This window comes from Penaeus vannamei, chromosome 34 (assembly GCF_042767895.1).
Source record: "Penaeus vannamei isolate JL-2024 chromosome 34, ASM4276789v1, whole genome shotgun sequence".
Taxonomy (NCBI): Eukaryota; Metazoa; Arthropoda; class Malacostraca; order Decapoda; family Penaeidae; genus Penaeus; species Penaeus vannamei.
The window spans coordinates 8,551,354-8,568,853 of NC_091582.1; the positions used below are offsets into that span (position 1 = coordinate 8,551,354).

Here is a 17,500-nt window from a genome sequence, read left to right on the forward strand (position 1 = left end):
TTTACCATTCAGCTATCAAGCACAACAGTCCATGAAGCAGATGATGGAGATGAGTTTATACTCTTGGGAATGCATCAGATACCAGTGACCAGCCACTGTGTCCATATCATGAATGTCATTTGCCCTTTATTGGTGTCTCCACGTCCTGCTATCCAGACTGCCAGTCTTCGTCTTCTCTTATCATGTCTGAAACTCTTGGAGCATTGCTTGGAACCAGAATCACTTTGGCAAAGCGATAGTGATGAGCATGATATCCTGGAGGCAGTTGGTGGAATCAGAAGGGTATATACTGAATCATATTTCCAAAATATGATTGTATATCAAGAGAGAAAAGTATTTCATAAATGATAATTTGTTATATATATCTATGCACATTTGTAATTTTGTGTTCACAAAGGTGCTCTTTTGTTTCAGGTTATAAGAAGTATTGCTCATCTACTTATAGCTACCTTTGAATGGAGAAATAATGCCAGATTATCAGCAGATTTGGAGAAATATGTGACTGATACAAACTGTTTAGGTTTGTTGTTAAGTAATATTTTCAAGATTTTTGTGCCACTGGAAGCTTCTTGCCAGGTCAGAATAAAAACAGAATTTGTTGTGATTAATGTAAAAAAGAGTATGTGAAATTATACAGTATATTCCATTATCAAGGTTATTTCATATAATTTTCTTTGGTACTGTAGCAGTAGGATTACAAGACTTGAAATTTATATTATATTATATTATAATTTGATATACCAGACTATGAATTACATTGTGGAATTGATTAATTTATTAATAAGTTTTCTCTAAAAGTTTGGGAATACTTTCTTTTGTTGACTTTAAACTTCACAGCAGTCTTAATTACAGAAACTCTTCACTTAATGAAATATAAAATACATGTGTATGACAATTAAAAATTTAAACTTTTTGCTTCCAGGTTATAGATCATGATGTAGCTAAAAGCTTGGTGTCAGTCTTATGTGATGGTGGTTTCTACATAGAGTACAGCAAGCATCATGCATATCTCCTATCCCATCTCAGTAAAGCAGAGCCCACACTAGCCAAGCAAGTCAAGAGCATCACCTTTGCTGCCCAAGGTCTCTGTGCCACATCTGATTTCCTGAGGACTTCCACCTCGCATCTTGCTCAGTTCCTTGAGCTGGCTGAAAGATCTCTCCCTGTGGCTAGCATTCACCAAAGCACTGTGTTTGTAGAGAAGCTAGTGCGAGGGTTGGCAAAGCAGATTGCTCTTGGAAATGTGGATGCAGAGCAGCTGACGAGGATGAGACAGTTGCTTCTGCAGGTTTTAAGCTATCCTGATGATGTTTTAAGATCAGCAGGGTGAGATGATATCAATTGTTTGCATATTTCAGACTGTGAATTTATTTATAATAATTCTGAGCATTCCTTTGCTTTATTAAGAAGGGTGTATTCTTTTATACATATGTTGCTGTGATACATATCATGATATATTTAGTATTGTCATGTATATATGAACAAATTTCTAATACATAACGTTTGAAAAAAATTACCTTTATTCTAAAAACAATGATGTTTTTTATACAGGTTCAATTGTGTTTTGAAGTTAGTTGAAGGAAGCATTGGAATATCACAAGTAGGAGATACATCTCTCAGTAGATCTGCCAGAATATCCATTCTCCTTTCACCTTCTGTCATCCGATTTCTTCTTTTTAGTGGACTGGTTGATGAAAATGATGAGGTAGGAGTGTATGATGATATGCTGAGATTTTTAAGTTATTATATACTAACTTTGTTGTTTGTTTTTGCATTATATATGTAATTGATAAGCTGGAACTGTTGGTTTTATTAATATGATTAGATTCACTCTATTAAAATTTTTGTTATATTCTACAAGAGATGATGAGAAAGTACTTAATTGCAGTATAACAATCAACAGGTGGTTCAAGTAACAAAGGCCATATTACTTGCCCTGTTTCGTGGCAAACTGTTGATGAGTCAGACTGTGTGGGGTAGTGCTGTGGAATGCTGGCGTGAATGTCTCCTAGACATGCAGATTTTAGCAGATGCAGACACTAACCTTGGTCGAGCGGTTGCTAATCTTCCAGCTGACATTTACGGACATAATAGAACAGAGGAAAATTTTAAGGTATGGAAAGAGTTGTTTATAAGTTTGCTGTTTAGTACTTTAGTAGTTTAAAGTTAAGGGCAGATTATGTTGTATATATAGTACATCATTCCATAGTAGAGAAGTAAATCACAGTTGTGATTCCAAATAAGCTGATTATTATCATGCATTATATTTCAGAAACAAAGAAGGATTTGCTTAGAATATAATTTGTTGATAATAGCCATTCTACGGTCAGCTTGGTGTTACATAAACTGGCTATTTTTGTTTAACTTTTAAAGTCTCACTAACTTGCTTTTCCACTTTTTAGGCTCTGATGAACTACCAAAGAATTCTACATCATTGCCATATTGTCTTAAAAATAATCCAGAACATATATGATGAATTTTGAATATTTAAAATTTTCTCAGGACTCAAGAATGAAGTTAATTGTTTCATGTCTTTGATAATTACATTTGCTGCACCTCATGTTCTTTTCTTTTTCTTTGCTATTTTTTTTTTTTTTTTTTTACAGATTTTAAAGTTCCACCTCCAGTGTTTATACTCAAAGGACAGAGAGATAAGAGTTCAAGCCCTGTCACATGTAGTCCATAGACTGGCAGCGGAAATAACAGTCTTTGTCCCAGATCCACGCGAGTTCCATTTAATGACACATCAGGACTTACTCATTAACAGTCAGCCAATCCATCTACTTCTGAAAGGCAGAATATCAACAGAGGTATGTTAAGGATAGTGGTCTCATAACTGATATGTGTCAAAGAGATTTATAGATAAGTAATAGCATCACTGTTTGTTTATCTTGTGATTGCTATTATTTTTAAGTGAAGTGTATTTTACATGGAGAACTTGCAAACTTCTTCAAGACATCATGGAAAATGGCAACATGACTTTCATTAGAGTGAGAGTTTGTATCATGAGCATGTTTAGTCCTATGATTTTTCAACTTTTGGTTTGCTATTTGAAGAAAAACTAATATTGAAATCCTTAGTCTATATATATTCTTTAAGAAGGTATGTTTTCATAAATCATTCACATCTAAACTTAGTACTTATATCAACAGACAGGAAGATTGGCAAAGGTGGTGGAATTGGTTATGAGTGCTGGTGAGAGTGAGGTGCGGAGAGCAGCATGGTCACAACTGGCTTTCTTTTTAGAGGACCCAGCCCTTCATCAACCCTTCCTCCAGCTTTGCTCCATCCAGTATATTGTAATGAACTTTGTAGGCATGTTGAAGGTAAGAAGTGTGTGAGTAGAAGAAAGTGTAATAAACCACCCTCTCAATACCTTACTCGTTGTTGTGATGGGGCTTATGAGACGGAGACACACACAATGTAGGGGATCACACCCTACCTTGAGCCTTCAGCCCTCACCCTAACTAATTTTGCTTGGTCTTTTCTTCTCCCCCTTTCTTCGTCTGTATCTTCTTCATCGCCATCTTCTGTCCCATCCCTAATGTGTGGGAACCATGCTGAAAGGATGAAAGTTTGGCTTTGTGTCAGTCAAGAACAGCCTCTGAGAGCCATGGGCACAATATTTCCTTGGTTAATATGCCTAGTCCTTACCCGTTATGGGGACCCTGAGGAGTAGACCATTTCTTTTCCTCATTTCATTCAGGATCACCATGGCCAATAATGAAGATTCTTTACCTTTAATAGGGGCATTAAGACTTTCCTCTTCATGAACTAGCCTATCCGAATTTGATTTTGATTGTTTTCTGACCCCAACCCCTCCTTTGACCATGGCTCGGACCACTGATACTAATACCTACTCCTCAACAATTACTGACAACTCTATCCATTCCAAAGCACCCAGGTTATTACTCAACCTCCAGAATGCACTCCTTCCTCTCTCCCAGCATTCTCTCCATATCCCCTTCCTCTCTCCCAGCATTCTCTCCATATCCTACTGCACAGCCTTCTTCAATATCTACCCTTTCTTTCCTTATTACTAATTTTCATCCTTATTGTCCATTCCCCCACAGAACTACTTCACACCTCACCACTCCATCTTCCTCCCCCCCTCTTCCTTCTACTGCCTCTATCTCTACAAACCTTTTGAGTACTCTGTTTGGCCCAGCCATGTGGGATTGATTCCCCCACAGCCCCCTACTCTGAGAATACCTTTCTCTTTTAACAGTGTCTCCAAAAACAAGTAGGCAAAGTTACCTTTCACAATTTCTCTGATAGTTCATGCCTGGTCACACTTACATCTGAATCCCAAGCTTGTGCACTATCTACCCTAACTGACCTTACTGGCAAACCCATTCCTGCTGAACCTCACTCCTCTCTTAACCTGTTATATCAAGTTGCCTCACGGAAATCTTAGTGCCGTGTATGCCAGGCCCGCACATACACCCATGAGTAGTGACAAGACTCTGCCTCCCCTTTGCAAAGTTATTTTGTGTAAACTTTTTTGTTTTTTTTTTGTTATATTCCAATGTTCATATTTGTCTTTTGATTTGCTTTATCAAGATGGAAATAGCTTATTTTCCTTACACAGACTCCATATCATCTTTCTATGTAGTAAACAACTCAGTGCAAGAAAAAAGAAATATGGAACATTGGAGATTTGTCATATATCCTTTTTTTTTCCGTAATACAACCTGTGCCACCGGTCACAGTGGCCAGGAATATAGTACACAGCATGGAAATGGCGTCCTCCCTGGAGCTGGCGCTCTTCCGGTCACAGGTTATGCATGTTACATTCCACATTCGTTTATCAATAGGAATAATGCCAAAGCCCCTTCTAAATGCCAACTGATTCAAATCACGCTCCAAGAGGTTTGTGCAGTCGTGGTGAGTTTTTTCCGTCACCCTGGCCTTTGCTCACCTGGTTTGCGGCCATTTTACCCTATGACAGCATGTTCATGTCACCCGGCCTTTTCCATGATAGGAAAATGTTCTGCCCCCTTATCCACCATCCAGTCCCTCTATTCTTAGTCCCTCTGCATTCAAAGTTTTTGCCGATATCCATCCTCCTCCCCCGCAAGTTCCCACTTTTTCCCAACACACCCCATCCTCTCCTTCTCCATGTACACCATTTCGTTTTCCATTAGCCTTACTTCTTTCACCTGGATACTCATGTGAATCCCTTCCTTTGCAACAGTTTCCTTCTCCGGACTCCTCCCCTGATGCTTTTCATGATACTTCACCTCCTTCCCCAATTCCCTTATCTCATCCCCCAGACTCTTCTCCTTTTACTTCTCTAACAGCCATCTCTACCCGCTTTTATTTTATAATAGCTCATTTACTATTTTTTTTCCTTAAAGCCATGTTCCTATAGCTTCCCCAGCAACAGATACGCCATTTCATCCAGTCACCCTATACCTTTAACCCTTACCTATAATAATCTCCAATTTACTTCATTTGCACCCCCCCCTTTACCCTTTTTCTTATCATACTATCCTATAACACTCTTTATCCTAATCATTAACTCATTTACCCTTTTCACCACAATACTTTACCAAAGTGTAATATGACCTTGGATGTTTAGCATATATATTTGCTTCAACCTTTAAGGATTAACCATTTACTGAACCATCACTGATTAAGTAGTGGTTTTAAAAAACAAAACCCTTTCACCCTTTTGGTTATCTCTTGATGATATCGATATGTTTCTGCATTTATTTATAATTCAAACAGCTTTCAGTTGGTCTTTGCTAAAACAATTAAATATGTCATGATTAACTTTGAGATGGATTCTGATGACATATATGGCAATGAGAGTGCACTCTGCTCATGGGCAAGTTAATTGGAAAGATCATAAATAGATCAAGCACGATAGAAAATCCTGATTTGCAAGAAAATGGCTGCTTCATGAATAAAACTGTACCTCACTTGATTATTAGTAATATTTTAGATAATATTAGCAGGATTTCGGGGGCAACAAGAATTAAGTCTAAACATATTGATATGCATATTGTACTTTGCCAGTGTGTCACTAATGCCAAAAAGTTCTTTGTGATCATGTATGTTTACACAAAGCAGAGCAAACATGTGAAGCTGTAAGTATACTTCCATATGATGAATCAATGTGAATAAAATAGAGGAATGTAAAACAATATATAATTTTTCTGGTATGTTTCAGTACTTTGAATATATTCTCTTATTATTTATATTCCAGTATGAAGAAGCATTAGATTTGACTGTAGAATGTATACCGGGAGCTGTTGATGTGTTACGGCTTTTGGCTACTCACTCTCAAGACATAAGGCAAACATTAGCACGCAATGAGGAGCTTCTGTTGTGCTTAGTGAGAGGTAATGACTATTTTTTCCCATCTTTCTTTTCTTTTCTAAATACAGTTTAGCATTGTCTATTAAAGGGAATATAACATTGGAAAGGGGAGGCATGTTGTCTTGTTACTGGACGTGAGTGTCCAATTTTGCCCAGCCTACAAGCCACACACCCGCCAGAGTGTCTGCTCACAGAAGTCTAATACCTGTTTTATGGATCACAAGATGGCAGTAAAGCATCTAGATCCAGTGGGTTGATATTGATGCTGTTATTCTTATTGTTGCTATTATGATTATTACAGTATTATTAATAGCACTAATAGCAGTATGAAATCAAATGAAATATTTCCCAAAATTAAGGAAAAGGGGAAACAAGAGATAGCTTGGACTAGTGATTGACTCATTTGTGATTAGGGACTTGTGGAGCCATCTATGTAAAATACATTTGATAAACTATACTCACTGTGAGCATGTCTGCACATGCCATGCCTGGCAGCATAGGGTTAAGTGAGTGAATGGCAGTTTATACATACATGAAGTATAAGGGATATCCAGATGATTGGATCCAATTGCTAGGTTCACTGGTGCACAGAGATGTTGGTTGCTAAAGAAAGATTGTTTTTTTAACTTGATTAACTGCGCCATAAAAATTCAGTTAATCCAGCCTTTCATCAAGAAATATTTATTTATATGATAATTTTAATGCTATACTTAGTATTACCAAATAAGAACTAAACCTTCCAGACCCCCCATGATAAACACAGAAGTGGTTCAGTTGATTAGAAAGATTAATTGAAGAGAGCTGTATATATACTGGGGAAAGTTTATTCCTCCCTATTCCCATTTTTCAGTTTCATTTCTCACAGTACTTTTTAGTCTCTTTTAATCATGTGAAAGTTCAACTCACTGTTTTTACATCCTTTTCTGCCTTTCTTTCTTTAGTTGTTTTGTTTACAATTGCCTCAGTCCTCAATCTGCATTCACTAAAATATAGGAAAAAGATGGTTGTATGTGGATGTGTATGTTAATATTTTGTATTTATTTATTTATTTTATTTTTATTTTTTGATATAGGTTGGTAAGCTAAATAATGTCTGTTTTTGGCCATAGCAGTTTATGATTTTTGTCTAGAATGTAATAATAGACAAATAAAGGATTTTGAAAAAAGATTTTAATACTCTTTTTTCAGCTGCACATATCTATTATGCAGAAGAACGGATTAGGGGTCAGGCATCTTGTCTCATGGCTCTGCTTCTCTTTGATGAGATCATACAGCTGGATAACATACAAAACAGAAAGGAAAATGAAAAAATAATTGGAGGCAAGGATTTTATCATGGTGCCAGAGCTGTTACCAACAAGACTTCACTTACCCTTCCTTTGTAGCACTTATCCCTGGCATGAAGAACAGGGCTTTTGTGAGGAAGTAAGGACCTTGTATCAGGTACTTCAAGAAGAAGACTGGGAGGTTATGAACCTTCTCAAGTCAGTGTGGGCTTCAGTGTGTGCAGGAGGGTTAGAAAATCTAGATGGTGAGCCTGGTCAGTCTGCTAATTTCTCTGACAACTTACAATTGACAACTAGCAATGTGGTAATGCTGAGGTCATCTGTTTTAAAGTTGGTAATCAGTAAGCATTTGCAGAACACAGAAAATGCCACATCTCACCACGAAGTAAAAAAGAATGTAAATGCCCTGAGCTTTTCCCTTTTGCAAAATCGTTTACTCTGGTCAGACACGCCAGACTGCCTTTCAACTCATGATTGGAGTCAGTCTCTCAACCGTTTCATTACTGGGCGGCCAAATTCCACAGTGGATGAGCAGCTCCTCACTCATGTATTGAATGCAACTAGTATGGCTCTCATGGTAAGTTGAATTTTCATTTTCTTTGTGTGTGTGTGTGTGTGTGTGTGTGTGTGTGTGTGTGTGTGTGTGTGTGTGTGTGTGTGTGTGTGTGTGTGTGTGTGTGTGTGTGTGTGTGTGTGTGTGTGTTTGTGTGTGTGTGTGTGTGTGTGTGTGTGTGTGTGTGTGTGTGTGTGTGTGTGTGTGTGTGTGTGTGTGTGTGTGTGTGTGTGTGTGTGTGTGTGTGTGTCACACATACATACATACATATACACATATGCTTATATATGTTGTATGAGAATTTATGAAAAATATATGACCAAGCATTAATTGTCTATTATGAATAGAACTGTTTGTACAGTATTATGCAGTAATACATACGTAATTTGAGCCTTTCCAACCTGAGTACCACATTAGATATTTAATGTATCATATGAATCTCAGATTGGTGGTTCATCGCAAGAGAATGGAAACTCCAAATTCCCATTGCTTGTAAAGCTGTTGATGAATGAGCTTGTCAATCAGGAGAGTGCCCTACACCAAACTCTGAGAGTAACAGGTAATTTTACAGTTTTATAATTTTATTCCTTTATCCATGAGGCTGGAAAAGCATTTCTTTTAAAGATAGAGTTGCACTGTGTAATGCTTGATGTAGTGCCTTTGTCAAAGAAAATGTGTTTAACTTTTGTAAATAGAATAGAATTTGGAAAATACAAGGACTGACTATTTTAAGCAATTTTAAATGTATATGCCTCTGTATTAGGTAATTTTTTACTTTTTTCCTTTATAATTTTATATATTGTAAAGAATATAGATATTTATAGTCATGTCATATAATTAATGTTTTTATTCTCTTTTGTATTTTCCTTATTTATGGTATATTTATACATTCCCATAGATTGATAGTATTTTTTCTTGGCAATCATCACGTATCAACAGTCTCATGTCACAGAAAAATTGTGAACTCAAACATAATGAATGAAATGTTAGGGTCTCACATTTTGATAAATAAGATAAATTCCAAGTTATTGCCAATCCCATTTTCCCTTTGCTTCTTAGGTGCTGCAAACTGGGTAGCAAGTGACCCCAACCCTCGTGCCCTGTTGTCAGTGCGCCTGTTCCGCACCATCACCAATCTCGTGCGCCAGACTTTGAAGTACATAAGTGGAAATCCATCCCTGCAAGACACGGATGAAGAGTTTTCTTTTGATAAGCTGGTTGAGAGTGTGACTACAGCACTTTTGCCAGTTCTGAAATCAAATGATGAACTCCAGAACTACAATTTAGGTTAGTTGGAATGTCTTTTGCTGTAATAGTCTGCTTGCCTCTTTCATAAACTTCCTAAGTTTATTTTCTAATTAAGTATTGCTATTTTGATTATTATTCATTGACTTATTTCTGAGTCTTAAGTAGACTACAAAAAGGTTTGAACTGAAAACTAGTAAGTCCTGTTTTGACTTCAATCCACCATATTTATTTTACACACACATGTACTTGCATATATATTTTGGAAAGGGATTTAATTTTATTGTGGCGATACTGACTTTTGAGAGAGGGAATACAATCAGCTACAAGACTTTGTTTAAGCCTAGGAAGTAATGTTCAATATTGGGATTTGAAATGTCAGCATTCTGCTTGGTAAATAGGAAAATATGTAATTTTTTTTCTAATGCTATTACTACTGTTATTACTACCAAAGAACACTTTTTTCAGAAAAAAATTAAAGATTTGAATATTTAGTTACTTTATATTACTAGTACTTCAATGAAACTTTATGCATGTCTTGCCACAGATAACTTTTAGATATAGCTGTATGCATGAGTTTTTTATCTGTTTACCTTAGTAACAGGTTACTGATTCCTTTCTTTTGGGTTATCCAAATATCCAAGAATAGCATAGTTTATGCAATTTTGATTTTCATCCAGCGGTGCTTGGTTGCACAGTAGAGTGTGTGGCTCATGTGACAAACACCGGATGGCCAGGAGAGGAAATTGCATGTCAGCTTGCAAGAGGCTTGATCAGGTTTGTGTTTGAGTTTGTTTTTAATTCTCATGTTTTATTTTAAATACATTTGTACTTGTTCCTGTTATAATGATCTGTCTATTTTTTTATTAATTTATTTTTTCTTCTTTTCATATAGAATAACTATTTTTATTTGTATATGCATTTTCTTGTACTTGGTTTTATTGCCTTATACCTCTATATTTTTATTAAGTTTGCATTGTATCCCACTTTCATCTTCTTTCATTTTCCTTCTGTCACTTTTCTTTGCAATCACTTTACAGCACCTTTCCCATTGTGCAACCATCTCAAAACATAACTTTTTTGTCCACAAGGTTGATAAGTACGTTCCATGTTGGACGTGGTAGAGCCCACAATTCCTACATGGGGAGGATGGTGACCCTGTCTTCATCCCTTGCTCTTATCCATCTGCTGTCACATCCATCGGGGAGTCTCACACAGGTAATGTTTCCTGTCAAGACATGTAATAATGTATGATTACAATGCATGTTGCAGAATCTTGCTTTCTCTTTCCTATAGTAATGTATTTATATTTTTTCATCAAGACTAAAGGATTTTGTTATGAATTACCAACCTCAGGATATTGGATCTTGGAGTGTTGAAGAGCAAGGCGATTGGTCATGGTTGGTGTCACTGTGGGTTTACCGAGATCCAGTTGTGACAAGTACTGGACTCACAGTAGCAACAGCATTGACAATTCAACCTCAGGGATCAAAGCTTCTGCACGAGAGTCTTACCCAAGTGTCTGGAGGGGTTTGGGGAGCAGCCCTTAGGTTGGTTTGCTTGTTATTCTTATGTTGTGAGATGTTGGCCTTTAGGATTACCCTCTGTTCTAAATGGTTTGCTATGGTGTTGATTTATGTTCTAACTACTAACAGGTCTTGAGTTTGATTCATATTTGTTTTAATAATCCCATGAAAGGAAACTGTTAGAAGTCCCTTTGATGAAGAGAATAGCTGACATTGATATTAGTTGGTAAAGCTTTCCTTAATCTGTTAGTCCATGACCCTCCTCTTGGAAACTGATTCAGATTTTGTGCCTATAATCTCTCTGGCTCTTACGTATTCATGTTTTTTTTTTCAGTGAATTTTAAAAGTTACAGTCTTATTTAATTCATATCGAGGCAATGTTTCTTTTTGTCTTTGCATACAAGATACTGTGTCTGTGCTCATATAATTTTATGGTCTGAATAATGGCATGCAGTAATAATATTTATGAAAATGATGATAAATGTGGCTGGGAACTGATACTTTGCATAGTAAAGGACTTTCAAAATAACCTCATTCATCCATACAAGCTATCTGCTGGCATCTGGTCGGAGTTGCCTTGTCCGAACACTGGCTGCGCAGCTCCTCATAAATTTGACAGAGGAAGAACCCACTGCCAATAGCCCATGGAGGTTTCCAGTGGTTTCAGACACTCTCACTGGGGTAAGTATACTAGGATTAATTATGCTGAATGTTTATGTAATGTTAGAGAATGGAAAGCATTTTTATTTACCTTTTTGTGCATATGAATATTTTTGTGGATTTTTTGTTTTGTGTGTGTGTGTGTGTGTGTGTGTCTAGAATATGTGTATAAGATGTATGAAAATAGTTTGTTTGTATGGGGGAAAATGTTTATACCCATTTATACTTCAGGCTATTCTTTCTTCATTCTGGTTGACTATATTTAAAGAATTGCTTTTTCTAATATGTATTTTTAAATTATATTACATTAGAATAATTTAACTATTCATATTTGAAGTAGCATAAATCATATAGATTTTCAAAGTTTAAAAGCCAAATTTTGGAAGCAATGCATCTATTAGATAATCATATTTTCACCAGGGTTCTGTGGAAGGGGTTCCAGCATTGATGGTACTGTTAAAGCACTGTAATTTCTTCAGTGTAATGTACCTATCTATGGCTAAACTATGGATTTACCAAGAGCAACCTATAGGAAACACTCATGATACCCCAAATGCTGCCTGGGACCTTTCCCTCAGCCGACTCAGCTCCTTTTGTGCACCAGGTAGTGAAGGTTTTACTCTTTGAATGAATTTAAGTAGTAGAAATTTGTAGGCCTCATTTACATTTTTCATTTGAATGATGTAACCTCATACATCAATGTTTTGGAAAGGTAAAGTTTTTATACAGGTCTGATATGGAAGACTAGGTTTATTAATGAAGTAGTACTGTTTCTCTAAATGTATATTAAGGTTGATTGGCTAGATGGGAGAATAGAGATTAAAAAAGTGGTATATTTATTAATATAAAATTGAAATCATTTTTGTTGTTATTGTATTTAGTCTCCTTGGCTTTAGGTAAACCCTGTACGTAATATATGGTATTTTCAGCTCCATTCTTGAAATCAGTTTGATATTTTTTTCCCAAGAAAGTAATGTACTATACTGCTTATGGTTTTCATCTAACTTGTGAAAAATCTTCATTTGCAGTCAGTACAGATGATCTTGGAGCCAGCCAAAGTGAGGTTGGATCTGAAGATTACAACCACAACACACCTTCACTAGTGTCATTGCAGCTTTATGAGACTCTTCTTAGGCTTCTCAACAACATTTTGCTTCTTAGGCCTTCACAAGTTATTCTAGAGCTTACATCACATGGAATTATATCCCTGGTGGTCAAGTAAGTAGTGTTTGATCAGGCCTAGAATTGTGCTTCATTAGGCCCAGCATAGAAACATATGCTATTGGTAGCCATTTTAAGGTTTTGAGAGATTCACAGTAGTTCATCTTGTTGTCTTTAACAGATAATTAATCAGTTCTTTGATATTTAGATAAGTATTCAAAGTTGATGTATATCTATTATTAATGGTTATCATTTAAGGTTTTAAAAATTCTCATGCCAACTTTGCTAATTGCCTTTCTTGTACAAATTTGGATTTTCTTGGCATATTTTGATTCATGTAATTATAATGCAATGACTTTTACCAGAAGTATACATATACTTGAAATATTTATGCAATATATGATCAGAATGTGGTGACTAACATAGTTTACTCATTTTTCAGACAGCTTCGTTATGTGGTGAGCCTCATCCAAACTTCTGAAGTTCACCTAAAAGTAGTTGAGACAGCCATGATATTTTTATGCACAGTACTGAAGTATGACCCTACACAAGTGCTGCCTCTTGCTAGAGATACAAGCCTAGGACATCTCACCCTTGTGGTATTGTCTTCAGGTAAATTACATGTTGCAATGTGTATTTATGTAATATTTGTTTATTAATTTTTGTTTCCAGATACAGAATGTTGACATGTTTAGTATGTGCTATTGTAGTTTTCTTTGGTTTCAGTTTTAATTTTAGTATTTTGTTTACTTTTTATAAACAAGTGTAGGGCGATGCCCTTATATTATATATAACATTTTAGTCCAGTTCATAATATATGTACTAAAAGTATTTCTGTAAAAAGCAACATAAAATGTCTGATAGAGACCAAAGAAGAGCCCATGTAGTACAGTTCAGGTGTTACAAATAGAAGTGTAGAAAGTAGTTTACCAGATGTAAGAATTTACTGCACTGACACTTGATAGATCAAAGAAGTGGAGAGTATTCCCTTGTCAGGTTATAAGAAAAGCATTGAATGATTACTTTTCTATACAGCATCAGTCTTCACACTAGTACTTTTTTACATTAAAACAGTAACAAACAAAATAAAGATGTGTGATAGATGTGACTCAAAGTGCAATAAAGTCCACATCATACATCAAGGAAATAAATGCAGATAGAAAAGCCAAATCATCAGGTGCATTACCATCAATTTAACTTATTCCACTCTTAACAAGACCATATAAGCCATTTACTAAAGAACATCTACTGTATTTTGCATATGGGAAAAGTTGTATATGGAGTCAGTACATCATTATCTTTGTTAATGATGATAATGATTATATGAACTAGAGTATGAAGGTAATTTTCTCATATTAACATCTTCATTGTGTTACAGTAGCATTTCATTATGATTTTCCTTATATTGCTAGTAAAATCAGCATATTGCACAGTAGTTTTTTCAGCCAGATGGATCTTATTTGTTATTTCTTTCTTTTAGTGGAATGATTTAATGTTTTATCTGGCAGTATAGTATATTCTCCTCAATTATATCCACTTACTCAGGCTTGGAAAACACCTCCATCTGCATGGTCTGCCTGGAGGTGCTGACATCCCTTGTATGGGCAGGAGACTGGGGTGCAGCACACATTCTTGAGTGGATTTCACTCTCTCCTGTCCACACCCTACAGCCAGTAGTAGCCTCCCTCCACAGTACAGCCCCTCTTGGACTCCAGGCTGCAGCGGCTTCATTTGTGTCCAGTCTCCTTGCAAGTGTCTATTCAAGTGATGTTACAGCTCATCATGATCAGGAAGCTACCCTTGCAAACATCTTGGATGTGCCTGTGAGGTTATTGAATGATCAGGTAACCATGATATTTACTTTATTGAAGTTTATTACAGTAGAGAAGGTAATTTATATAAATCTTGTAAAAAGCATATTTACTTTTGAATGTATGAAATAGTATATTAGGTATGTTAATTGAAGATCTTTTTGTTTGTGTTTCCTATAGAGTCAGATAATTTATTAATCATATATTTGGATTCAAGGATGTTTCTCCTGGTTGGGAACTCTGTAGACATCTGATCCAGCTTGTGTGTGATGAAAATGAAATCAAGGACACAGCAAGCAACACTACAACAAAGGTAATTTATGCAAGACTATTGTGTATAGCACTTGCTTGGAACAAATTATGATTTATTTTAATTGGTAAAATGAATATACATTAACATCATGCTCCATTTCCACAGTTAAAAGGGAGTCACAATCCAGAACATCAGCACCTCCTCCTTGAGTGTTTGAAGCTCCTACTCCTGGCTTCAGAAGGTGCCAGAGAAGCAGCACATCATCTGCGTCTGTCATTCATTCCTTTTCTGATGAGGCCTTTGTCCCAGCTTACAAACAAGATCCAAGACATCAATATTCACATCACTACTCAGCTTATGAATAAAAAGGTATATTATTGGCCTCAGTAGTCTCATGATATCAATCTTTCTTTACAGTCTAGCATTTCGTTACATAAAAATTATATAATCTGCTTTGCAGGAAATCAAGGAAGATGCCTTTTTAGCAATCCAATATCTAGAAGTGGCCAACAACTGGGTAAAAGGCAGGGGACGCTGGATTGAAACTGTAGGAGAGGTCTTGGTCCCTCTCCTTCACCAGCTGTGGACACCAGCCCTCCGTACTCCTCCCCTCCTCACAGCCATGTTAACATTCATGGTGACAGCGTCTGCACACCATCAGGGTAACTAATAATGCTGTTCTTTCCCATATATGATACTTGTTTCTGAACCTTTATAACAGTATAAATGCCAGCAGTGCTAGTGTAGTCTGATTCATTCATATTGTAAAGAGGTGTGGCAATTTGTTAAGTATCCTTCATCGTTTGTAATATTAATTTACTTTCAGCCTGCTTGTTCCTGACACGCACAAGTGGACTGCCTGGTGTAGCACTGAGTGCTACACGCACAAGTCGACCTCTTTTAGCATGTGTTACTACATTAGTTTACCAGCAGTTAGCAAGACTTCCTAACTATACCAGGGGATCACATATAGGGTTCAAAGATCTACCCAAAGAGAGGTTTATTCAGGCCATCTCATTATTAACTAACTGTGCACGGTTGCAAGAATGTACTCTGATTATGAATAAGGTAAATATCTCAGAATAGTCTAGTACTTCACTTTTTGTCTGATATTGTGATAAAAAAAATATATGACCAGCAAATCTTTTGGAAAGAAAATTGTGAACTGTCAGGAGTCATTTAAGATTACCAGTAAATTTAAAACCTCCATAATAGGCTAATGTATCATGTTCTCTTCTTCATCATAATGTTAGATAAACTCAGTCTATTATTCTTGCAGTGTGACCTAGTAAGTGCCCTAATGAAATGGCTAGACAGTAAACAGGCACTGGAGGATGGCATGACAGTCACAGGCAGCATTGTCAAGCTTATGGTGGTTCTCACTACACATCAGGAGGTGCAGATGTCTGTCTGTAAGGCAAGTATTCGGTATTTTTACAATTTGGTTTGGTAATCTTCCATGATTTGTTTCATTCACTAGTACAACATGAATCACAAACTTTTACTATTACAAATATATACTACCTTTTTTATTTGTACTTTCTAAAGATTTTAAAGAAAGATTTCTATTGCAGACTTAAGGGCTCAGGGATTTAGAATTCATATATGTTTGCAACTTGGTGTTATCCTGCTCTTCCACATTTATTGTGTTTATTGTTTTATGAAGGACTATCACCAAGCAGCTTAGACTTTTTTTTCTTTTGCAGTATTTTTACTTCAGTGCTTGCTCATTCAATATGGCTGTCAGAGTAGATGCAGTACTTGTAAACTAGTAAAAAATATGAAGAGCACAAACTCATTATTATTACCACCTGGAGCAAAGGCAAATCTAGATTACTCAAATCACCCAATGAAGGATGTTATGGATGTCTCTATTACATTTCCCTCATTTGGAATCATGGGAAGAAATACACATTTTACAGAAATTGTTTCAAGTGTAGACTACTCTGAATGATCATTAATCTCTGGGCTTCCAGACATATGGTTGGGTAGGCACCCTTCGTGACCTCATTCTCCAACCCAGCCTTAAAATTGAAGCCCTTTTGATTGCTGCAAACTTATCAAGAAATCATCTGTGTGCTCAGGCTCTGCTGTCTTCAGGTAAGAGTACCAAATTTGTGGAGAAAAATATTTTATATATTTTTGGGTGGTCTTGTTACCAATTATGATTGCATTTATATTTTTAAAATCAAAGCTACCCAAAGTTATTCAAGATATTTTGGTGTAAAATACTGCTGGCATGTCCTATTAGATACTCTTTATAAGAAGTTCACCAGCCACCTCTCATAAACAGTTTACTAATCACTTGTTATAGATAGTATGCATACAAAAAAGTTTGGGGTTTCATGCTAACTTAAGAGGACAGTATGCTAAGTTTTGAGTTTGGTATACTTTGATGTAGTATAGTGTGGTATGTGTATGGACTGATACTTATTCATTTATATTGATTTTCATAATAGATCTAATTTTCTTTAATTTCATTCATAACTTTCATCATGTAAATTTTGGGATGGATAACAGAACCTTGGTATATGAATTACAATGTTGTTTATGTAAGTGGATGATTTATTATGCCACTGTTCATGAGATCATGTTTAAGTTCAAAATTTGTTAAGAAATAATGGATACCTAGCTATGTGTGTACTGTTTACTGTCATCACTATGTTAAATGATTCAATGC

The 17,500-nt window shown here is 36.1% G+C and overlaps 1 protein-coding gene across 1 annotated transcript in view; it reads left to right on the forward strand.

The window, feature by feature from the left end:
• Positions 1-17,500, forward strand: part of LOC113822006 (rotatin) — a 24,318-nt gene that overhangs the window by 5,221 nt on the left and 1,597 nt on the right. Inside the window, exons 9-33 of the mRNA XM_027374519.2 lie at positions 13-282; positions 415-576; positions 923-1,326; positions 1,552-1,705; positions 1,904-2,113; positions 2,607-2,810; positions 3,153-3,326; positions 6,215-6,350; positions 7,515-8,188; positions 8,609-8,723; positions 9,224-9,451; positions 10,090-10,186; positions 10,501-10,627; positions 10,766-10,959; positions 11,484-11,616; positions 12,016-12,199; positions 12,624-12,813; positions 13,199-13,368; positions 14,302-14,600; positions 14,785-14,880; positions 14,986-15,189; positions 15,281-15,482; positions 15,647-15,888; positions 16,100-16,237; positions 16,797-16,920. Coding sequence (XP_027230320.2) covers positions 13-282; positions 415-576; positions 923-1,326; positions 1,552-1,705; positions 1,904-2,113; positions 2,607-2,810; positions 3,153-3,326; positions 6,215-6,350; positions 7,515-8,188; positions 8,609-8,723; positions 9,224-9,451; positions 10,090-10,186; positions 10,501-10,627; positions 10,766-10,959; positions 11,484-11,616; positions 12,016-12,199; positions 12,624-12,813; positions 13,199-13,368; positions 14,302-14,600; positions 14,785-14,880; positions 14,986-15,189; positions 15,281-15,482; positions 15,647-15,888; positions 16,100-16,237; positions 16,797-16,920 — 5,131 coding nt within the window. The remainder of the gene's footprint in view (positions 1-12; positions 283-414; positions 577-922; positions 1,327-1,551; positions 1,706-1,903; positions 2,114-2,606; positions 2,811-3,152; positions 3,327-6,214; positions 6,351-7,514; positions 8,189-8,608; positions 8,724-9,223; positions 9,452-10,089; positions 10,187-10,500; positions 10,628-10,765; positions 10,960-11,483; positions 11,617-12,015; positions 12,200-12,623; positions 12,814-13,198; positions 13,369-14,301; positions 14,601-14,784; positions 14,881-14,985; positions 15,190-15,280; positions 15,483-15,646; positions 15,889-16,099; positions 16,238-16,796; positions 16,921-17,500) is intronic.